The sequence below is a fragment of the Pan troglodytes genome, chromosome 20, assembly GCF_028858775.2.
Source record: "Pan troglodytes isolate AG18354 chromosome 20, NHGRI_mPanTro3-v2.0_pri, whole genome shotgun sequence".
Classification (NCBI taxonomy): Eukaryota; Metazoa; Chordata; class Mammalia; order Primates; family Hominidae; genus Pan; species Pan troglodytes.
The window spans coordinates 47,435,452-47,460,184 of NC_072418.2; the positions used below are offsets into that span (position 1 = coordinate 47,435,452).

The 24,733-nt window shown below is 43.6% G+C and overlaps 1 protein-coding gene across 6 annotated transcripts; it reads right to left on the reverse strand.

Annotated features, from left to right (window-relative positions):
• Positions 1-951: 951 nt before the first annotated feature.
• On the reverse strand, positions 952-24,364 carry ZNF180 (zinc finger protein 180). 6 transcript variants are annotated; one of them, XM_009435807.5, is made up of 5 exons: positions 23,811-24,364; positions 20,889-20,982; positions 9,671-9,745; positions 4,596-4,722; positions 952-3,460 (listed from the first exon to the last, which is right to left on the reverse strand). In XM_009435807.5, exons 1-5 carry the CDS (start codon positions 23,843-23,845, stop codon positions 1,716-1,718), a joined length of 2,076 nt encoding a protein of 691 aa, XP_009434082.1. In that variant the 5' UTR covers positions 23,846-24,364; the 3' UTR covers positions 952-1,715. The 6 variants fall into 6 exon arrangements, with proteins under 6 accessions (XP_009434082.1, XP_009434083.1, XP_512734.3 ...); XM_009435808.5 differs by having other exon boundaries at positions 23,888-24,338; XM_512734.9 differs by having other exon boundaries at positions 20,889-20,977; positions 23,811-24,153.
• Between the last annotated feature and the right edge of the window lie 369 nt (positions 24,365-24,733).

Sequence of the window (24,733 nt, forward strand, 5' to 3'; positions counted from 1 at the left end):
AAGACCATTGCAGGGGCACAGTCTTTCAACCCCACTGGCCATGTAAGACTAGGCCTGGAGCCTGGAACACATCCTTCCCAAGAGATACTGAACCTCTTTCAGACTCATTGAGGGTTCTTCAAAGTGTGGGTCAGTGGTCCCCAAGGGATGCCCGCAGCTTTCAGTATTTCACACTCCATGAAAACATCAGCAACTGTTTTCCCAGACCTGACACTGCCAGGTGTGCAACAATCTCTGGATTAATCCTCATAGAGATGGCTCCACTTAGGGTCATCTCATAGGGATAGAATTTTGCTAAGGATAACCCCATCAGTTACCCTTTAAGTTTTCTTTCCTATCCCAAGGGTATCAACCTCTATTATCTGGTCTCTCAGTTCAACTTTCAGCTTATTACCTTTCTGGGATCAGAGGCTTCAATATATGGTGATCCACAGGATTCAAATTCATGATTCAAGGGAAAGGTCAGAAAGACATGTTAATCAAATCTTAAATATCAAAGAGTAACTAAAACCTTGCCTCATGAAAGCATTTTTGCAAGCATAATTTAGATGGTCAGCACTGAGCCAGGGAAGCACCCTTCTATTCAGAGAACTCTCACATCAGGGAACATATCCCAGAGGAAAGAGACAATACTACATGAGGGGAAGAACTAAAACATGAAAATAGAGTTCCTTAATATTGCTTTGCATATATGAAAATGAGCCCACTTGCCCTCTATACTTCCCACGCATTTTCAGTTCTTCATATGAAACCACTTCTGGCCAAAATTTCTAGTTACCTATTTCCAGGAATCTATTTTATTTTCAATGAGGAATGTTCCTAGGAATCTATGTCCTAAGTAGTAATCTGCTCATGCTATTCCAAACATAAACCTCATTATCCTGAGGGATCTTTGCTATTTGGTTGCTTAGTCTTTCCTAAATAGTCAAAGAAGGAAATCTTTGTATTTCATTTTTGGTTTTGAATAATTTTTACTCATTATATCATTTATCATAGCATAACAGCATACATTCCAAAAAGGAAGGCCCAACATAAACTGAGAAATTGAATAGATACATCCATAATCCCTTTCTATTCTAATCCATACACAAATATTTTATCATAATGGTTTTAGAAGTGAATATTATTTCTATATTCTTTTCCCACATTTTTCACTATATATCATAGACACTTTCCTAAAATTTATAAAATCTTCACATGTAACAACAGCAAGTGCTGTAAGGAACAGATTACAAGCTATCTAATTGGAAGATCATGTAGTAAAATGATGCACTAAAATATGGTTTTCCAGCCTAAGTTCTAAACACTACAGCAACCTTTCAATTTTCTCAATAAGCCCACTAGTGTTAGCATTCCATTTACTCTTTATGGAAAAAGAGGTCTCACACTGGTAGTTGGCTTTGGCATATGATTTTCTCTGATTCAGGTCTGAGTGCTTTCTGCAAGGAAAAGTGCCAGTATTTATTATTTTCGTAGGAATATGTCATAAGAATCAAGTTTAACGTTGTATATGGAATTGCCAGGTTGAAAAGTCGTTCATAGACTTTTCCCCCTTTCTTTTCCAGAACAAATTTGAGACACACAATTAACAGAGGGCTGGAAGTTTTCCCACATATATTGTTTTTATAGTAGTTCTTCCAACTACATGTACTATCTTAAAATAAATTTTTTAAAAGAATGAAATAAAAAGGAATAAATCCCAGCTAATTTACAAACTAGTTACATTCATAGAGTTTCTCTTCAGTATGAGTTGCCTGATGCCTAATAAGTTTATAGCTATTAATGAAAGCTTTTCCACACTGAATACATGTAAAGGGTTTCTCTCCAGTATGAGTTCTTTGATGCACAATAAGTCGAGCACTCAAGCTAAATGTTTTTCCACACTGATTACATTCAAATGGTTTCTCTCCAGTATGAGTTCTCTGATGTTGAGTAAGGCATGAACTCTGTCTGAAGGACTTCCCACATTGACTGCATTCATAGGGCTTTTCTCCAGTATGAGTTCTCTGATGTACAACAAGAACATAACTCTGGCTGAAGGATTTCCCACACTGATTACATTCATACGGTTTTTCCCCAGTGTGAATTCTCTGATGCATAACAAGGTGAGAACTGCGGTTAAAAGATTTTCCACATTCACTACATTCATACGGTTTCTCTCCAGTGTGAGTTCTTTGATGTGCAACAAGCTGAGAGCTCCAGCTGAAGGATTTCCCACACTGATTACATTCAAAGGGTTTTTCTCCTGTGTGAGTTCTCTGATGAGCAACAAGTTTATAACTTTGACTAAAGGATTTCCCACACTGATTGCATTCATAGGGTTTTTCCCCAGTATGAATTCTTTGATGTGCAATAAGTTTATAGCTCTGGATAAATGATTTCCCACATTGATTACATTCATAGGGCTTCTCTCCGGTATGTGTTCTTTGATGTGCAATAAGTTTATAGCTCTGCCTGAATGACTTTCCACATTGATTGCATTCATAAGGCTTCTCTCCAGTATGAGTTCTTTGATGCACAACAAGGACATAACTCTGGCTAAAGGATTTCCCACACTGATTACACCTGTAAGGTTTCTCTCCAGTATGAGTTCTCTGATGGGAAACAAGGTGCGAGCTCCGGCTGAAGGATTTTCCACATTCACTACATTCATAAGGTTTCTCCCCTGTGTGAGTTCTCTGATGTGCAACAAGATGAGAGCTCCAGCTGAAGGATTTCCCACACTGATTACATTCAAAAGGTTTCTCTTCAGAATTATTTCTCATGTTTTGAGTAAGGGAGGAACTATGAGAGGTTTCACTACATTTATATTGACTCTCTTCAAAAGGAATTCTCTGTTGTTCATTATGGGATATTTTGGGGTTCAAAACCTGCCCACGTTCTTTAAAATCAAAGGTTTTTCCTCCTCCGTGAATTTTTTCATGTATATGTAGGGGTGTACCATGGCAAAAAGATTGAATACGGTCACTAAATCCATAGGATTTATCTTTTGTTTGAGTTCTTGTAAACTGAATAAGGTGAATGCTCTGAGGGTGTTTTCCACATTCATTATTTTCATATAGTGTCTCATTCTCATTAATCTTCTGATGACTGTTTACAGCAGCATTAAGATGCCATTTTTTAGCATGTGATACATGTTTATGAAAATGGTTTCTTATGGGTATAATTGGGGGTGAAAATAGACTGGAATTCAGACCACTCTTGTCCCCAGGTTCATCACTTTTGCAGACTCTCTCATGAATAACTGCTTTCCTTTGAGTGAATGCCACTTCCTGCAAAAGTATCTCTTGTTTTTCCTGTTGCTTCTCCAACTGGTCTTTATAATCACCAACTTCTTCACATGAAGATAACCAAGGATCATCCCTTGTAAACCTTTCTATCTTCACTCCATTAGCTGGTTCTTCATCAAAAATCCTCTGCTTTGAAGTTGAATCTTTTTTTCCAACTGCGGTTGCCAAGTCTGAAAGAAAGCAATATAAGACATCCTAGCCAAAAAATATTAGAGATGGAAAAATGGAGTAAAGCTAACAAGAAAGTATGAAAAATATATATGAATTTGTTTTCAAATACTGACCGATAACCTAGGTTGAAAAAGCAAAAGGGTGAGATAAAGTATTAAGTACAGAACTACCACAGCCCAATATTACAACAGAGCATTAAAATGGAACTATTGTAATCTTGGTTTAATCTTAGTCTGAATAAATAAGACTCTGGATGTCAAATACCTGCATATTCCAAAATAAGATCATCTACGTAGAGCCTACAGAATTGCAACCCAATTTTGCAATATGTATAGAGAGTCTTTTCCACTCTTTAGTGCTACACAGATGTTCACTAAGAGATTAGTGTCTACATATCCAGGAATTTCTGAAGGCATAAAACTTGCTAAATACTCTACTCTGTGTCAGTGAGGCATGAGGAAACTACGTTTTTGAACAAAAGAAAAGGAATGGGGCATTATTATCCAGTTCCCTAACTACCTTAGGAACCAATACAGCCCCACAAATTTCTGTGATTCCAACTGAGAGAGACTAGAAGTTTGCTCCTAGCAGCCTGGGTGGCTACTAGGTCAAGCAATAGAGAGTATATATGGAAAAAGTGGTCATATATACAGTCCACCAGGAGGTGGGAAATGAAGAAAAATGTGGCATCTTCTATGCGGATTTTTTCAAATGGACCTTCTACACCTGTAATGACCCCTATGTGTCTGGTTCTCACTTGAACACATGTATTGGAAAATTCTTTTTATATTCTTTCCCTTGCTCCAACTAGGAGATTGTATCTGCTTCAAAAAGCTGACAAGGAAAGATACAGGAATTTGAGTTTTCAAAGCTGGGGACAAAAGAAAATTACTGCAGAATCTGCTCCTGGCCTTTGGTCTTTAGGAACATGAAGACTGAAAATCTCAAGCCCAAGAATCTGCACTATTTCTACCCTACAAACTAAAATTAATCTTCACTGGGGAATAAAGAGCACAAACACAATCTAGATGCAGCCAAAATCATTCTGGCTGCTGAATTTCACAGTTTTTAATCAATCAGAATGTGAAATCATTTCAGTAGATGGATCTTCATTAAAGAGGAGTGTATTCTTACCCCAAGAGACTAGGTCCCTGTGGTTCTCCAGGATCACATCTCTGTCCAGGGTCCTCTGAGCAGGGTTCCAAGTACCCTGTTCCTCCTGTGTGAAGTCCACAGTCACAATTTTGAAGTTCACTCCTTCCTAAAAAAGGACACACATTCCTGCTCAGCTGGGCATCATTTCCTTCCAAAGTTCATGGAGGAGGAAAAGTCTGACAGATGGAAAAAGGAAAACTGGTGACCTGGGAGTTGTCCTGAAATTGTCAGTGCCCAAAAGATTCCAGTCAAGATGTACAGGTGCCTTCTGGGTGAGCTCTTTGGGTTTTGGATGCTGGACCTGTTTCTACAACTCCAAAAAGGAATACCAGATAAGAACTGATATAAACTATTTTATCTTGTCTGCCTTAAAAAGGATGCTTATTCTGACTTTTGCACTGGTGAATATAGAATTCCCACTTAGGAATTCCCTCTAAATTCCCAAGAAACTAATGAAACAGGGGTGGTTGATTTTTTTCTGTCAAAGGCCAGATAGTAAATATTTTACACTTTGCCAGCCATACAGTCTCTATCACACTACTCAACTCTGCTGCTATAGCAAGAAATTAGCCACAGAAAATATATAAACAAATGGGTGTGGCTACATTACAATAGATCTTTATTTACAAAAACAGCCACTGGCTGTACTTTGCTAATGCATGAGACAGAAAATGAAATGTGGACCTCGATGAAAAGCAGTATGTATAGGTGAAGAACACTGACTGGATGTAGAAGATAAAAAGACTTGGCTTTCTCACCTATAAAGGGCATATATCTACTTAAGAAATACATCTAATCTGACAATCTGTCCTTTTTTTTTTCTTTTGAGACAGGGCCTCACTCTGTTGCCCAGGCTGGAGTGCAGTGGCACAATCATGGCTCACTGCAGCCTCCATCTTCTGGGCTCAAGTGATCCTCCCACCTAGTCTCCCGAGTAGCTGGGACTACAGGTGTGCATCACCGTGCTTGGCTAATTTTTAAAATTTTGTAGAGACAGACCCTCATTATATTGCTTAGGCTGGTCTCAGACTCCTGTGTTCAAGGAATCTTCCCATCTCAGACTCCCACAGTGCTGGAATTACAGGGATGAGCCACCACACCTGACCCAGTTGTCTTTCCGTGGCGAGTTTATTCCATTTCTATTTATTAGGCCTAATAACACCTAAATCATTGGGTTGAATGAATAATTACGATGATCTATGAAAAGCCACTAGCAGAGTTTACTGATGAAACAACAAAGGCCAGCAATTACAGGCTGAGTATCCCATAGCCAAAATACTCAGGACTGGAAGAATTTTGGATTTCAGATTTTGAAATATTTGCATTTACATGACGAGATGCCTTGAAGACAGGATCCAAGTCTAAACACAAATTCATTTATGTTTCATATACACCTTAAACATATAGCCTAATGGTAATTTTATGCAATTTTTAAAAAAATTTTGTGTATGAAACAGTTTTGACTGTTTTGACTGTGAGTGGTCACATGAGGTCAAGTGTAGAATTTTCCACTTGTGGCATTATGTCGGGGCTCCAAAACCTTCCAATTTTGGACAATTTCAGATTTTTGGATTAGGGGTGCTTAGCCTGTACTGTTATGATTAGTAGGTCTCAGGATCCTGAAAGATTAACTGAGAGCCAAAGTGACCTTTATTCTGAACGCTCAGTCTTCAAATAACAGTTCTGTTTCTATCCATATCCAGCTGCATGGCAGAGCCTTTTAGGAGACGTTTGCTGTTATTACTGCCATATAAATGGGGTCTCTTGGGCTGCCTCCTCTAAGCAGGAAAGGGCCTGTTCTTAAGATAACTGGGCAGGAATTTTAATCCAAAAGAGAAGTGCTAAGGGTGATCTGTCCTTACCCAGGCACAGCAAAGGCAAGGGGAAATCGAATGCCTCTTGCCACTAAAGGCTCTCTAAATAGACCAGGCATTCTTGAGCTGCAGTTCATGAATAGGATACAGGGTCCTGAATGCCATGAAAACACATGCAAAATACTGCTGTATATGCCTCTAAGTTTGAGCCTAAAAATTTCACTGAAACCTCAAATGTTTTCATGATTAGCCCAACGTGAAATTCAAAAAATAACTCGCCAACTGCTGCCTGTATTTAACATTAATCTTTAAGGTATTGTCTTTCAATCTGTAATGCATGCTTCTTTTTAATAAACACTCCCCCTTTCTGTGTAATATAGGTCTCTTTAGTATAAAGCTTGTTCAAATGTCAAACAGATAATACTAAACTAGATTAGCACCCCCACTCCACTCCCAACTATATATTCTCAAAGTTCCATGGACTTCTATAATCACACTTTCTTATTTGCAGAATGGTCATCTCTGTCACTAGGCCATGATCCATGAAGGCAGGGACAAGGTATTTACAGTTTGCAAATGTAACTCCAATGCTTAGCATAGTGTTTATATATAGTAGATATTACATTTATATTTCACAAATTATTTTAGTAAGTAATGAACACTATCAATAAACCTTCTAAGATATCACAATAACCCTCACCCAAATTGATTTAAGTCATCCCCGCTCACCTGGATCTCACAAGCTGTACCACATACCCATTTGAAAAGGCCCCTCAATGTGCAGATACTAGCTTTTCTGGACTTCTATCCCACTTATTCTATTCTTCCCACTTGTCCCAAATTCCTCAACCTGAAAACTCCTTCCCAAAATCTTCAACTGCCCTTGAAACTCATCTTTTGTAACAATAAAATAGGATGGGTGTGGGGGGGCTCATGCCTATAATCCCAGCACTTTGGGAGACTGAGGTGGGTGGATCATTTCAGCCCAGGAGTTCAAGACCAGCCTGGGCAACATGGTGAAACCCTGTCTCTACTAAAAACACAAAAAATTAGCCAGGCGTGCTGGTGCATGCCTATAGTCCCAGCTACTCAGGAGGCTGAGGTTTGGAGAATCACCTGAGCCTGGGAATTCAAGGCTGCAGTGAGCCGTGATCACACCACTGCACTCCAGCCTGGGTGACTGGAGTGAGACCCTGTCTCAAAATCATAATAATAAAATACTGCAGTTTCAATATCCTTCACCAAACATTCCCTATACATCCCTGTGTTAATGGAGACTTATACTTCCTGCTGACGACTTCCCTCCTCCTCAGTCTTCAGAGGCTAATAATGCTCATACTCTCCCATCCTAGATTTCAGCATCAAAGAAGGAGTGCATGTCCTCCCAGTTACTCTGAAACTCATGCCATTTACCTCACTTCTCGGAGCTCTGTCCTACCCACCTCCTGAACACCACCCCCACCCCATTCACTGAAGATTCATACTTGGGATTTATCCTATAATATAAGAACTTGTACTGTCTTGTCTCATATTGTCTATAGCATCCACTTGTATAGTCAGCTGATGAGAATATAAAAATAACTGACTTTAATGAAGCACTTATGAGTTTGCATGAAGCATCACCATGGTGCCAGGCATTGTGCTAACATGTCACATGGATTATTCATTTAATTCTCACAGGGCTCCTGTGAGAAAACACTATTAGCAGTACTATTTTTTTCTTACGAAGACCAAGGGAGTCAGAGAAATTAAGACATATGCCTAAGGTTAGTAGTAGAGGGATACAACCTCAAGCTTGCACATTGATGACTGTGTTCTCAGTCATCAGTTCATATGGCTAACCCAAGTCTCATATTCTGAAGTTGCTCTTCATCAGCTCATTCTTCGGGGGACACCCCAGACCTTGAAATTGTCATAAAACACTCCACCTTTTGAATCACAAATACAAAACTGCCCACGTTTCACTACAATGTCAGATTGCTCCACTGTATTGGCTCAGTTTTTTCCCTTTACTCTTGTTCCTTGAAAGTTTAGGGCCATTATGCTACCGAAATGTCTACTATTACCACTACCAGCCTATATTCTTTTTCATTTCTACTTAGTAGGCTCTTTATCACTTCCATATTAATTACTCAATTTAAGGTCCATGGATCATTTTTAATCTTTCTACTTGACGTATTTTTAAATTCTCTTTCCAGTATTCCCTTGACCTTTGGAGTGTCCACTCCATAGGAAGTGGACCTGGCAAATTACAAAAACTAAATGAATTTGAATGTCAGTCTGCTATCTGTGGAAAGTGGGCTACAAATTGCCACTGCAGGGAAAAATCCACAAAAGCAGCAGGATAGAGTATTATAAATTAATGGCCACTATCTCTGAATGAACCTTTCAGATTGACCAGCAATCCTATTACATTTACTGGAGCGGCCTGTTTCCTCTCATAATCCAAAATTGCTACTTTAAGCCTTCTCTACCCTTGTCATACATCTCTCCATTCCAATTCCCACCATCATGCTCATCTGATTTTTCACAGTGAAAGATCAAGCTTTCAAATAATTCCCTCAACCTCACTGTTCCTATATAAATCCTTCTCCTCATATAGAGCTAATTTATTTAAGATGTTCTGAATTAATTTCTCTGGTGCTAACCAAGGACTCTGCTTCATAGTTTCTCTCTTGTCGCCTGATGAATAACTTTTTTTCCTCTACTAACTCCTTCCTGTAATCATTTAAACTGAATTGAATCTTTTCAATCCCTTTAAAAAAAACCCTCAATCTCAAAAGTCCTTGAAGTTTTCACTTTCTTCTACCTTTCACACAATAACCAAACTTCTTGAAAAAGTTGTCCACTCTTATCTCCATTTCCTCACTTTCTTTCTTTTTTTTTTTTTTGAGATGGAGTCTCACTCTGTCACCCAGGCTGGAGTGCAGTGGCGCGATCTTGGCTCACTGCAAGCTCTGCCTCCCGGGTTCACACCATTCTCCTGCCTCAGCCACCCGAGTAGCTGAGACTACAGGCACCCACCACCACACCCGGCTAATTTTTTTTTGTATTTTTTTAGTAGAGACGGGGTTTCACCGTGTTAGCCAGGATGGTCTCGATCTCCTGACCTCATGATCCGCCCACCTCAGCCTCCCAAAGTGCTGGCAGTCACCGCGCCCGGCCTATTTCCTCACTTTCTACTCACTTCCCAGCCATGCACATTTCTCAGTGTAAAGACAGAGGCCTTGCCCAACCTACCTGAGATGGGATGGTCAGAGACCCAGTGTCTTCTCCCTCGACTTTGATGATAATCTCTTGAGGAAGGAAAGAATCCTGAAAAGGCAAAACAGATGAGAAAAAGGAAAACAATCAGGGAGCTAAGTGGCAGCTCAAATCTCCTCCGGTCAGTGGGCTAAGATTTGACATACCACCTATTTTAACGCATCCCTCCCACCATATTTCTCCTCCCTCCTCCCAGTGGTAAGCTCCGCTAACCATGTGGAGAGAGAGAGGAGATACCTGGAGGAGCACCAAGGCCCACAGATACCTGGGCATGAGGTCTTTGTGGGTCTTCTGGGCCAGCCCAGTTGCAGCTAAATGCAGCTGACTGAGTGATCCAAGACACTAAGGAGCACTAAGACGCTAAGAACTGTCCAGTGGGACCTGCCAAAATTCCTGGGTCACAAAATTATAAGCAAATAAAATGGAATACAGCATGACCAATGCCAGAATCATAAAGAAAAAGATAAACAAATTAATTTCATAAGATGTTTAGCAGGCCGGGTGCGGTGGCTTACACCTGTAATCCCAATACTTTGGAAGGCTGAGGCAGGCAGTTCACTTGAGGTCAGGAGTTTGAGACCAGCCTGGCCAACATGGTGAAACCCCGTCTCTACTAAATATACAAAAACTGGCCGGGCATGGTGACACGCACCTGTAGTCCCAGCTACTTGGGAGGCTGAGGCAGGAGAATCACTTGAATACAGGAGGTGGAGGTTGCAGTGATCCAAGATCATGCCACTGTACTCCAGCCTAGGCAACAGAGCAAGACTCCATCTCAAAAAAAAAAAAAAAAAAAAAAAAAAAGTTTAGCAAAAGGTGCCACATGATCAATAAGAATCTATACTATTAAGACTTCTTCCAAATCAGTAAAAGGTAGCCTCAACAGAAAAACAGACAAAGAAAAATGCACGTGCAACTATGAAGAAACTGCTGTGAATATACAAACAGATGCTCGCCTCTTTACGTCAAAATCAAACATCTATTTCTTTATCTGTATATATTAGAGACCATAAGTTCACATGGATACCTCCAATTACAATTCAATAACACATTTTATTCTGTCTAGCTTTTCTCCTTTCTTTATGTATACTTTCTTTCTCTGGCTCCCATTTTCCTCTTTATATTTACTTATTTGCTCAAGCCCTGTACATAACCAACATCCTGACCACATCGGGTGTTTTTGTGACAGTCACAGTCATTAGTCTGTTGCTAATGACTCCAGCTCTGGCAGCCCACTGGCCAAGAGCTTCATATATTCTTAGAAGAAGTATAAATTGATACAACCCTCCTGTATTGGCTATATATTAAATATCTGTATTTATAAATACTGCTTTATTTTGAAATCCTTAAAGATTCACGAGAAGTAGCAAAAATAGAGCCACACTCAGCTTTCCCTGGTAATATCATATATAACAACAGTACATTGTCAAAACCAGGAAATTGAAATTTTGGTACAATATTATTAATTCATGTACAGAGTTTATTCCATTTTTATGTACACTCTTTTATTTTTGTTTTTTTAAAGGCAATATTTTTTAAAGTGTAATGTAACATCCATTAAGTCTGCTTGTAAGTACTTATCCTTAGGAAATAACATAAAGTACATCAGGATGCATATACAAGAAACCTCATTAGCAAGTTACATTATCATAGCAAGATGGGAAGGGAGATTAAATGTCCACTAGGAAGTGCCTGGTTAAATAAATTATGCTTTATTCAGATGACTGAATATTATTTAGCAGCCAAGAGAAGAAATAAATTTGCATGTACTGATACATATAAATAATAGAAAGATGTCTATAATATATTGCTGAGTGAAAAAATGAAGAACATTATACAGAAGATGAATAGATTTCTATAAAATATAAATATGCACGGAAAAATCTGGAAAGATGTTCTCAAAAGCATTAAAAGGAGTTATTCTTTGAAGGGGTAGAACTGAGGAGCAGGTTCACTGTCTCTCTTTTAATGCTGCATCCATGTTTTTCAAAAGCACTTATTTTAATTAAATATTTGGAAACCAGGAAAGGTGCTTCCCTCTTTAAAAATCACCTTGAAACAACGCAATTCCTTTGTAGTGTCCTCAGGTTTTTTCCTACAGGATACAATAATTCAGTCTGTTAAATGATAGCCCATTCAAGGATACTTTGCTCCTCCTCAAATCAAACACTGAAAAGCAACTACTGCTAATTTTTGATAACTCATTTCTTTAGAAGCCATTGGATCAAAAACTAAAAGAAAATAAAAGTGGCCAGGTGCAGCAGTTCATACCTGTAATCACAGTGCTTTGGAAGGCTGAGGTGGAAGGATCACTTGAGCCCAGGAGTTTGAGCCCAGCCTCAGCAACACAGTGAGGCTCCCCTGTCTATACAAAATATATAAAATAGGCCGGGCACGGTGGCTCACACCTGTAATTCTAGCACTTTGGGAGGCCGAGGTGGGCAGATTGCCTGAGCTCAGGAGTTCGAGACCAGCCTGGTCAACATGGCAAAACCCCATCTCTACTAAAAATACAAAAAAAAAAATTAGCTAGGTGTGGTATACCTGTAGTCCCAGCTACTTTGGAGGCTAAGGCATGAGAATCACCTGAACCGGGAGTTGGAGTTTGCAGCAAGCTGAGACCATGCCACTTCACTCCAGCCTGGGCGACAGAGTGAGACTCCATCTCAAAAAATAATAAAGAAAGAAATAAATAAGCCAGGCACGGTGGTACGTGCCTACAGTCCCAGCTACTTGGGAGGCAAAGGTGGGAGGATCACTTGATGTGGAGAGGTCAAGGTATAAGTGTGTCAATTTTTTCTCCTTATCTATCTAGAAAATATTTTACTATTACAGTAGGAATGGTTATTAAAAATGGCTAGCATTAATGTATTTAAAGGTAGGAAAGGATTCTCCAAACCTAAAAACACCACTGTATATTTACTGGGTAGGTTGTGAGGTTCACAATAAGTATCAAAGAGCCAGAGCTGCTGCAATGTAAAGAAGGCCCAATGTGAAAGCCAAGAGGTTGTGTTGCTTGCATTACTACCACACATACTACAACAGTTAAACTGCCGTTTTATTTTTTGTAGAAGACAGGGTCTTGTCATGTTGCTCAGACTGGTCTCAAACTGCTGGTCTCAGTGCCATGACAGTTTTGTCAGGAAGTTACCCTCTATGGTCTAAAAAGGAGAGGAACCCTCAGTTCTGGGAATTGCCCACCCCAGTCCTGGAAAACTCATGAATAATCCACCCCTTGTTTAGCAGAAAATCAAGAAATAACCAAAAAATGGGCAACCAGAAGCCCCTGGGGCTGCTCTGCTTATGGAGTAGCCATTCCTTATTCTTTTACTTTTTTTGTTTGTTTGTTTGTTTTGGTTTTGGTTTTGGTTTTGAGACAGAGTCTCGTGCTGTCCCCAGGCTGGAGTGCAGTGGCGTGATCTCAACTCACTGCAACCTCCGCCTCCCGGGTTCAAGTGACTCTCCTGCCTCTGCCTCCTGAGTAGCTGGGACTACAGGCGCACATCACCACGCCCAGCTAATTTTTGTATTTTTTGTAGAGATGGGGTTTCACCATGTTGGCCAGGATGGTCTTGACCTCTTGACCTTGTGATCTGCCCACACTGGCCTCCCAAAGTGCTGGGATTACAGGCGTGAGCCACCGTGCCCAGACTACTTTTAAAAATAAACTTGACTGAAAGAAAAGAAAGAAAAGAATAGAAGAGAAGAGATGAGATAAGAGAAGAACAAGAGAGAAAGAGAGACAGAGAGAGAGAGAAAGAAAGAAAGAAAGAGAAAAGAAAAGAAAAAGAAAGAAAGAGAGAGAGAAAGACAGGAAAGAAAGAGGGAAAAGAAAGAAGAAAGAAAGAAAGAAAGAAAGAAAAGAAAGAAAGAAAAAGGAAAGAAAGAGGGAAGGGAAGGGAAAGAAAGGGAAGGGAAGGGAAAGAGGGAAAGGAAGGGAAAGAAAGAGGGAAGGGAAGGGAAAGAAAGGGAAGGGAAGGAAAAGGAAAGGAAAAAGGAAAGAAATAGGAGAAGGAAGGAAGGGAGGGAGGGAGGATGGGAGGGAGGGAGGGAGGATGGAAGGGAGGGAGGGAGGGAGGGAGAGAGGAAGGAAGGAAGGAAGGAAGAAGAGAAAACAAAGAGAAAAGAAAAGACAAAACAAAAAAAACTACTGGTCTTAAGCAGTCCTCTTGCCTCAGCCTCCCAAAGTGGGATTACAGGCGTGAGTCACCACAACTGGCCTAAACTGCCTTGAAATTGCTGCATGAACATTACAAAATAGCCCAAAATGCCAGAAAACAAAAATAAAACTCACAATGCCAAAAAATAGCCACAACCAAACTACAGATGGTACAAGGGAGCCACAAGTTTTGACCCCAAACTGTTAATGGATTCAATCTTATCTGGCCTGAAAGAAAAATTACATTCCTGATATACACCCATGACAAATACATCTTTTCTTAAAAAATGCCTGGGAAATGAGAAAAGTTACTCAAGAAAGGAAAATTTGTAAATGCTAACCTGTATTTTAAGTTATTACAATCTCCTTCAGATAATATCACACTGTCAGTTAATTTAAAAAAAAAAAGCTAATATCAGTTAAGAAATAATACCAAGAATTGGACAACTTAATGTTTCTCTCAGCAGGTACTTGGCAGAAACAAAATTCCAAAATGTCACTATCTGCCATAACTGCTAAAACTATTATACTTGGAGAATATGGTTGCACCTCCTCTTGAATGAAAACTGTTTTTAGCACCTTTTTGTTTAAAAGTTTTCACAAGAAAACAAAAGAAAGCTCATCTTTCCTCAAGGTAGACGCTGGATGAAATGTCCTTCCTTGCCCTGACCCCAGCAGTCAACTCTATACTTTACCCTGCATTCATATCTTCACATCACATATATTCTTCTACCTTTGGCTTTTTATTTAACTCTTCCACTAGAGTGAGTTTCATAAGAGCTGAGATCTTGTCTGTCCTGTTTACCGTGGCTCCACCGTGCTTAGATCACTACTGACACATAGCAGGCTCTTCATAAATGTATGCTGACTATAAACAGCCACTAGGAGAAGGGACATGGAATGTGCTACCTGTAACTTTGCATTTGTCCCTGGGGTCCCTGGAGGCACTAAAGCAAAGCTGAGCTCAAGCCCCTCCCTTGGTTAGAGGAAATCTTTGTTGGGTGCCTTTTCTTTGCAGAAAATTCAAAGTGTCAGTATCCAGAACCTGCTCCCAACTTACTCTTACAAACGAAATGCTCAGAAACAAGCTTGCAACAAATGCATGTGAGCCCGTGCATGCATGCACACCCACACACCCTGAATTTTTCCCTAGGTTCTACTCACTTTGGATTACTGACCATTTTAGGAATATTTCCTGAATTTACATCTTAGCTCCCTCAGTTTCCTTCAGATAATGTCAATGTAATCTATCATTTGCCTAGTATTTTTAGTAATACATAGAATACTTCAACACAGAATTTCCATCTCACAAAATCATCTAAACTTTTTTTTTAAGAGCTAGGGTCTCATTTTGTTGCCTAAGCTGGAGCACAGTGGCACCATCATAGCCTACTATAGTCTTGAACTCCTGGGCTCAAGCTATCCTACTGTCTCAGCCTCCCAAGAAGCTGGGACTACAGAGGCACGCCACCACAACTAGCTAATTTTTTTGTTTTTATTTTCTGTAGAGGTGGGAGTCTCACTATGTTGCTCAGGCTGGTCTTGAACTCCTGGCCTCAAGTGATCCTCCCATGCTGGTCCCCCAAAGTGCTGGGATTACACGTGTGAGCCACTTTACCTGGCCTAAACTTTTTTTTTTGAAGAAAAGAGTAATATGTCTATTCTATTTCACCAATGCAGAAATTAATGGTAATAAGGTTTAGTAAGCTCATTTAAGTCCACTGATTGCCTGACACAAACTCTTCTGCTTTCCATTGTCTTACCAAAGTCTGTCTAATCACCCAAGGCCCAGATCAAATGCCACCTCCTCCATGAAGCGTTCCCAGATAGCAGAAAACTTCATCTCTTCTTCTCTCAGGACTTCTTAGCTTTGCTGGCCCTTTACTATACCAGTAAAATTATTCTCTTCATATTACTACCATTTCTATATACCTGTCCCCTGGGTCCTGGGTTCTATATTAGAAAGCACTGTATATTTTTTATCTTTGTATTCTCCTCAGTATTGAGTAGGAGCACAATAAAAGTTCTCTGCATTTGACAAGACTAGAGACACGTGCAGAGTTTGGGACACAGGAATAGAATTAAAAACTTTTACTCTACTTTCTGTATGCTCTGGAGCATCTTTAAATTACCCTCTTGTTCAACAGTCACCTCTCTAGGTCATAAAGGAGCATTTCCCTTTTTCTTTGCAGACTTTACGAAATGGGAACAGGAATTAGACTGTTGACTTGCACAGAGAAAAGGGTTGTGGGCAGGAGATAATAATTGTTCCTTCTGTAATGTATGTGGGACCCCATGGGACCCACAGCAGGGGGAAAGAGAAAAGCAGAGCTATCACGGAGTGACCTGTCCGCTTCATAGTGAGACAGTGGTCAAATCAGACCTAGGGCTAGGGCTATTTGCTCACCTATAAATAGAGACGACCAAATATTCCTTTCCCAATCTGAGGCATTCTTGGGGCAATAAAATGAAGTTTCTAATCAAATCACATAAGTATTACTGGACTCAATTCTCAGAGCTTTGCTTTGGGGGTCTACTGGCAGGAAACCCTCTGTATCTGTGAGAACATTTAGAAAACACAGGCGTCACACAGGCAGACTTCTTGGTGTGTTTCCATCTCTTCCTGCCCTGGGAGCTGGAAGGTGGAGCTCACATTTCAGCTCAAGGGATATGGCGTCCACAGGGCCCATGTGGGAGGCCCTGAGGTTTCTTAATCACCAAATCTAGAAGGCGTAAAACCAATCTTCACAAACTACAGCACTGGAAAGAAGGTTCCCTTCCCTGATTTTCTCAGAAATCATCCTGACAAGAGGATCCCTTTAGTCCTCATGCACAAGAAAATTCCCTCTCCTGCCCCACCTTATCATCCATGAATAATTCTCACTGTCCTGAAATACACAGAATAGACCATCCACATAGGGCCACCAACAACCTGCACAACTTCGAATGTTGAGAATGACAGTGGATGGGTGAGATTCTACCACCTACTTGGCAGCAGTTTTGGTCTCAGTCCCTGAAGGCAGGTAGGGCTCAGAGTTGGCTCAAGGCCTTCGCTGGACCAGCTGCTACTTCCCTGTGTATGAGCCACTAAAATCTCTAAGGTGATGCCCCAATACCCAGATGGTTTCTTCCTAGATCAGCTCACTGGACTCATGGCCTTCGTTCAAAGCAAAGACTTTGGCTCCCTTGATTTTTCTCTCCCTTCCAGGGTCCTAATATCCTTCAGGTCCAAATCAAGTACTTGTTCATCTTCTGATAATAATTAAAATTAACTAGAGGACATTCAGAGTTGAGAAGTATGGTAGCCAGACTCAAAGATGGCTCCCAAAGACCCTTACTACCTAGTATTCATGCCTTTGTGTAGTCCTTGCCCAATGGTACCAAGGTGGGTCTGTGTGACCAACAGAATATGGAAGAAGTGATGGTGTGTCACTTCTGAAATCAGATGATAAAAGACATTGTGGCTTCATCTTGATTGTGTGCAACTAAGTGCTCTTGCTCTCTCTTGCTCTCTCTCTCTCTCTCACTGGGATCACCTGCTCTGGCAGAAATCCACTGCTATGCTGTGAACACCCTGGAAAGAGGCCTCTCTGGTGTACAGCACCTCTTGCCAACAGCCATCTGAGTGAGTTTGCAACAATATCCTCCCACCTAGTCAAGCCTTCAGAAGTCAGCAGCCCAGACAACAACTTGCCTGCAACCTCATCAGGGACCGTGAGCACCAGAAACAACCAGTTAAGCTGACCTGGATTCCTGACCCTCAGAAATTGTGTGACAAAATAAACATTGGCTATTTTAAGCTGCAAAATTTTGGGGTACGTAATAACAGATAACTAATACAACAAAGAGGATGTTTTTGCTCTCCCTATGTAGCCTTGGAAAGTATAAGAAGCGCGTTTCTGGTTGTGAGAACTAAGTCATGCAGGGCAGTGCTGTCTGCCTCATCTTTCCCCACAGTGCTTTGCACAGGGCCTTACACTGGTTAGGCAGTCAATAAATATGTGACAAAAGTCATTTAATGAACAGACTTCTAATTCAGCTCACAAAAAAGAAAATGGTAAAAGGACCATTAAGAGTCCCAGAAAACACCTAGTGCCTCGCTTAAATTAGAACACCAATGACCACATCAAAACACATTCTACCAGCCAGGCACTGCGGCTCACCCTGTAATCCCCGCACTTTGGGAGGCCAAGGTGGGAGGATGGCATGATCCCAGGAGTTCGAGACCAGCGTGAGCAACACAGCGAGACCCTGTCTCTACAAAAAATAAAAAATAAAAAAATTAGCTGGGCATGGTGGTGTGCACCTGTAGTCCCAAATACTCAGGAGGTTGAGGTGCGACGATCACTTGAGCGCAGAAATTCCAGGCTGCAGTGATCTATGCTGGTGTGCCATGTACTCCAGACTGGGTGACAGAGTGAGACACTGTCTCTTAAAAAACAACAAAATAACAAAAACCCACACATTTTACCTGTAGTTTTGATAAAGATATAAATGTAAACTTATATTTGCTTAACTCTTTCTAAAACAATTGCACATGTATACATGGAATCCCATACAAAACATTTATATCAATGCTATTTGTAACAGCAAAAAAATATAACACTAAAGAGCCATTAACAATAAACCCATAAAACCTGTAACATATTTAGAAGGTGAAATGTGGGCACTAGGTATGCGTAGTGGTATTAGGATGTCACTGCTCCCAGCCCTCCATGGACAGACAGGGAATCTGTGTGCACACATACGCACACCGATACAAGCACACATCTCTATATATTTCTAGATTAATGTGTACTGAAAACCATGAGCCCACAATAAAACCTCCAATTCCCACTGCACATCAGAGTCCACTCAAATGTTCTTTCTTGCCATATCTGTACCTCCCTGATTTGATGGCAAGGCGCCTGGCTCCAGTCCCTTATATATACACTTACTTATCTGATCTAGCCCCCTGTAGGTAGCTCCTCTCCCATTTCCACAATGATGCCTTCTCCCTATGGATGCTTTCCCAGACTCCCTGGGCTCTGCCACCCCACACTCGGCCACCCTCTGCCCAGGGGAGCTCCTCACCCTGCTTAGACTTTGACTCCCCAGGCTAGGCTGCCCCATCTCTCAGACTCACTCCTCTGCCACTTGGACTTGGACAGCCCATGTCAGGCCACCCCACTGTGTCAGTACCCTCCACACGCTGCTGGGCTCTGACACCCCTGCAGGCCACCCTCATGCATGATGCCCTCAACATACTCATGCTCTGACATGCCACACCAGGCTGCACCTGACCCCCAACACAGGTGCACATCTCACCCCACTCTGGCTCCAACACCCCATCTACCATGGACACCTGCTCACTGCACTTGGACTCCAACTACCCACAATGAAGCACCCCCTCTCTGGATGCCTTGCTCACCTGCTCTGACCCCGTCACCCCACACCAGATCTCCATATATGGACACTGGCCTCAGCCACTTGGGCTCTGACACCCACATTGGGCTGCACCACGTGCACAAGTGACTTCTTCATTCCACTTGGGCTCTGACTATGCTGGGATGTCATCCTGTGCAGATGCACTCCTCACCCTGCTTGGTCACTGACACCCTGCACATGGACACTCTCTTCACAGCAGGCAGTCCTGACAACTGTAGGTGCCCCCTAACACTGCCCCACCTCATGGCTTCAAGGCTGACTTGTTCAGGAAGAGAAAGGAGAAGCTCTAATTTAACCGTTTTAAGAAATTAAGAGTTTTCAAAGAATATTTGCGGTGGGAAATGTTCTAAATTGTTAACTTGTTTTTTAGAGACAGAGTCTCTCTCTGTTGTCCAGGCTGCAGTGCAGCGACACAATCATAGCTTACTACATCCTAGACCTCCTGGGCTCAGGTGATCCTCCCACCTCACCCACTCAAGTATCTGGGACTATAGGTGGACACCACTATCCTGGCTAATTTTTAAAATTTTTTATAGAGACAGGGTCTCACTATGTTGCCCAGGCTGGTCCTGTACTCCTGGCCTCAAGCAATCCTCCCACCTCGGCCTCCCAAAGTACTGGGATTATAGGTGTGAACCACTGTGCTTGGCCAATTGTTAATATTTTTACCTTAAAGTGTACTGTACAAAAATATGAAAATACAAGCCAGGTGTGGTAGCTTATATCTGTAATCCTAGCACTTTGGGAGGTTGAGGTGGGAGGATGGCTTGAAGCCAGGAGTTCGAGACCAGCCTGGAAAACATAGTGAGGTATCGTTTTTACAAAAAATTTTTAAAATACACACACACAAAAAATATTAGCCAGGCTTGGTGGTGCCCACCTGTAGTCCTACCTATTCAGGCGGCTGAGGCAGGAGGATGGCTTGAGCCCAGAAGTTTGAGGCGGCAGTGAGCTAGGATTGTGTCACTGCACTCCAACCTGGACGACAGAGCAAGACCCTGTCTCAAAGAAAAAAAAAAAAAAAAGAAGAAAGAAAAGAAAAAGAAAATACAGATAAATAAATGATAAAACGACTACAGATAATGTTTAACTGATTGCTATATTTATAGTCTTCTAACATATTTTCTATATACCCAAAAACTATATCCCTTTTTAAAAAGTGATGATTTCTAAGTGCAATTTACTTAACATAGGTAATAAATAACTTTTTCTGTCATTAAATTTGCATTATCATCAGTTTCAATGGCTACAGTGTATTCTATTTCATGGTCTTATCGTAATTCATTCAGCTATCCTCTTACATTGCACATTTAGTATATTTCCAATTGTTCATTCTCAAAGCTGTGAATTGCTGGCCAAAAGGGAATCAGCATTTTAAGGGCTTTTGATTCAGGATGCCAAATTCCTTCCAGAAAGAGTTATCTGGGCTAAAAAGGTGAGGCAACTAGCAGGGAGATTCATAAAATATATAGTAAGTGTTAGAAGCCTGATGGCCATGAGGGCCCCAAACCCCCTAAAAGGCTGCAAAGAGAGTCAGGGAGGAGCCACAGCCTCCCAAGCTGAGAGGGTCAGGCTGCAGACAGACCCAAGCTCTGGGTCTCCACTCACTTGTGCACAGGCCTTCGGGGGCTCTGGGGGCTTCTCATCCTGCTCTTCCATGCTCTCCTCCAGGCACAGCAGGGTGCTGAGGTCCTGAGCTGCACTGAGAGAAGCCCCAAGTAAAGCATGAAGATGTAGGTCTGCCGGAACCGCTGGGCCCCCCACCCCCATTAGCCCCTGCTCCCAGGATGCAGGATGCATTCCCATAGCAAATGCACTTCTGGAGGTTCCTGCCAGCTTCCTGCCCAAATACCTGTGTATGTACTGAGAGTCCCTCAGTCCCTCTCCCAGGCCAAGTTTCTGCAGCTCCAACCTGGTTCCTCCACTATCTTGGGCCCCTGGACCATCTACCTGTAAGCCCAGCTTGTGCCCAACATGGCCTTCTGCCCACCACCAAAGTCTGCAGCACCAGTCCATCCCTCTCCTATTCCACTGGGCCCTGGGATCCCCACAAATATCAGGCATATCGAGGACCCCCTGGTGTTCACCCCATCCTACCCCTACCAACCTCAATCTACAGCCCTAAGCCAGCACTTCTTCCTAGGGCCAGAATCACACTCACTGCCTAACTGCATGAAGCTGGTGACACAGCTCCACTGCTCCCAGGAACTGATTCAACAACTGAGACTGATCCTACCGTTCCATCAGCCAGACCTGTCCCTCCAGCAACTCAGCACAGAGGGCCACCCACATCCTGCTCAAATAGCCAAGCATTTATGCACAGAGCTCAGCTATACCCACATCCTGTTCCCTCCACACTTCTGGGGTCCACTGGTTCCTACTCGAACAGCACCAGCCAGATTCCCACCCTAACACCCTCCCAGGCCCTGAATTTGTAGCTCTAAACCAGTCCCTCCACCAACTTGGGTATACTCAGGCCTGAAACTACAACAAGGCCTGCATAGGGCTGGGGGCCTCCAACAGACACCAGCACAAGCCAGACAAAAGCAGCCCTACCCAGGCTCTAAATACATGTCTCAGAAGCTCAGGTGCCTCTGTACCAACTAGGTGTTTCGGGATCCAAGACTAGAGAGGCCCCTGGCAAATCCTACCCTAGGCACCCCACCCTCTGCACCCCATCTCTCCCACTTACTCTCTCCCCTGCTCCCACCATATTCTCACGCAGCATAGCGTAGGTTCACAATGCAGCTGTTTCCTGAAATTGCACCCAAACTGTTTCCTCCACCTTACTCCACAGCCCCCTGCTTGAGCCACACCTGCCCAGATTCTGACCAAACATCTTTCAGGGGCACCTGTGGCTCAGGAAGATCCTGTCTTTCCACCAAACTGGGCACCATCAGGCTGTGATCAGGGTTCCAATCACACAAAGACCCCAGCACCCTCTGTCTAAAACTCATCTCCGGCCTCCTGTTTCCCAACCAAACACCGGTGTGTGTGCACAAGGGGTGCCTGACACAGTCCCGCCCCTCTGCAGCTGCTCCCCCCACACACCTGGGCATCCTCAGGCAGAATCAGGGTCCTAGGACTGCCCATGCCTCCCCAATCTGCCCAAATGCCAGCACATGTGCAGAGTGTTGCTGGAGCAGCCCCGTGCCTCCTAAGACCAGATCCAAACTGGAGCCCCCAGGCCTCTATTCCACAGCCACTGCACACGGGCCACCCACCTAGACTCCCTCCTACTGATACAGCCACAGAGCAGGTTCGTGCTCACAATCTGCATCCAGGACCTGGCTCCTCTGCCCGTCTGGGGGCACACCATGCTCCTGAGTCAACAATCTACATCCCTCACCCTGTGTCTCAACCTGCCTGGGACATCTCAGGTACCCACAGCCTCTGTGTAGGTTCTGGGGTCAACTGCCCCACTATTTGCCTGCAGCCAGGACACTACAACAACTAAACAGTAGCTTGAGCATACAGCTCCATAATCAGCCCCAGGACTTGGGCACTCGCCAGCGTGGGGGTTCTCAAGCCAACGATACAGCAGCTCAATGGGAACTGGGCCCTTTGGCCTTCTCTTGCCCAATCATGACGGCCTGGGTGTTGTGCAGTCAGCTCTTCCCGGGACCAAATCTGCAACACAGACTCTGTCCCTCTACTAACCTGCACATTCTCACGCCTGCAAATAGCGTACCCAAGTAAAGGTCTCAGCAACACCTGCTTCATAACGATGCTGGCAACATACTGCTTCCTCCCCAGCTACCAATTTGATGGCAGCTGTTGCAGCTCTGTCCTTCCTGGACTTAAATTCTGTATCTCCAACCCGGAGTCTCTGCCCATCTTGAATGCTCTAGAGCTCTGCACTATCCTACATAGGTCCCTACTATCAGTTCAAGTTTCTGTTTTCCATTCAGACACCCCCAGGACGTGCAGGGGGCCCTCTGCCCGGAACCTGTTTCTAGGCCCTGATACCCTCCTTCAGCCTGGGAGTTTGCTGCCCATGGGTAATTCCCACCAAGGGTTCACTAGCAACACTGCCTCTTCTGGGACAAGAATCTGCAACTCCAATCTGGTCTCTCCACCAACCACAGCGCCCCCAGACCTTGGAGAAGCGCGTTGTCTGCTCCAGGGGCCCAGAGCCACCTGCTCGGAATCTTACCTACAACCTTTTGCTTCCTACCCAAATACCTGATCAAGAGTAAAGGGACAGTGGCACAGCCCCTCCTCTCCAGAAACCACAATCTGCAATGGAGCACTCCATCAACCCGGACATCCTCAGGCCTCCACTAAATAAGCCCGGCATTGGAGGAGGGGAGTTCTCAAGATGCCCCCTTACATCAATGCGTGTGCCCTGTGTTCCAGCAACCTGGGCATCCTCAGGCCCCAGACAAGAGCACCACCTGACCAAGCACCCGCGCATGCACGCAGAGGACAGTCGCGGAATATACAGCTGTATCAGTAACTCCATCAACCCCGGTGACCCGAGGCTAAAGCGCCACCCGCACAGATACCAGGTCTCCCCGCTACACTCACCACCGCTTCCAGCTTCCCGCGTAGACCCTGCGCATGCGCGCATCGGACACCAAGCGCTGCCCCACGCCCCTACCAACCTGGGCGTCCGCTGGCCCGCAGCCCAGGCTGGGCCTGTCACCGCCTCAGTGCCTAGCACGGCTCTGCGGCAGGACGAACTCGGGTTAAGCAAGCCCCTGCCCCGATTCTGCAACACGGCCGACTCGGGTTAAGCTAGTTCGGTCCCCTCTCCTAGTCAGCATCCGCAAGGCCGCTGGGGGTTAACTCTGAAGGGCCGAGCTGCTCGGCGACAGCAAGCGTCCGCGCGCGGGACGATGGCTGCTCTTGTGGCCGAACCCGGAAGTGCATTTGGGCTCGGAGAGCCAGAACTACAATTCCCAGAAGCCTCCGCGGCGCGGGCGGTGAGTGGGCGGGGTTCCGGCTTCTCCAAGGAAGTGGGGCGGGGGACCCGGCCAGAAGCTAAGCTGGCGTCCGCGTCCGGGGCCTGGTGGGGCGCCGCATCTGGGCATGTGCAGGTCTAGGGGGAGCACTAAGACCAGCCGCGGGGCCGGGAGGCCGAGGCCAGTGCAGCGACGCGTGGGAGTCGCTCTGGCGTGACGTCAGAATCCCATAGAAATGGCGGGGACCCTTTCTGGGTGCCCCCTGCCTGTCAGACGCTGCGCGCGACCCCTTGTCTCCTCTAGTCCTAGGGGAAACCTGTGAGACAGTTGCGACATCCCCATTTTACAGTGGAGGGAGCGTCTACCGAACCCTTCAGGAATCTATGTTTTTACATTTAATAATACTAAAATATAATCATTTTATTTTTAAATTTTGAGTTCTTTCTCTGCCTATAAGGCCTGAAGGATCTGTTCCCCCCACCTCTCCCCTTTTCTCTGTTTTTGTTTTGTTTTGTTTTGTTTTGTTGTTTTGAGACGGAATTTCGC

Coding starts and splice junctions, on each gene's coding strand:
- ZNF180 (XM_512734.9), bottom strand. CDS start 23,853: ATGCGCGCATGCGCAGGGTCTACGCGGGAAGCTGGAAGCGGTG. Junction 20,978..23,810: donor GCGGGAAGCTGGAAGCGGTG/GTGAGTGTAGCG, acceptor CTCTCAGTGCAG/CTCAGGACCTCAGCACCCTG. Junction 3,461..4,595: donor CAGGGACCTAGTCTCTTGGG/GTAAGAATACAC, acceptor GCTTTCTTTCAG/ACTTGGCAACCGCAGTTGGA.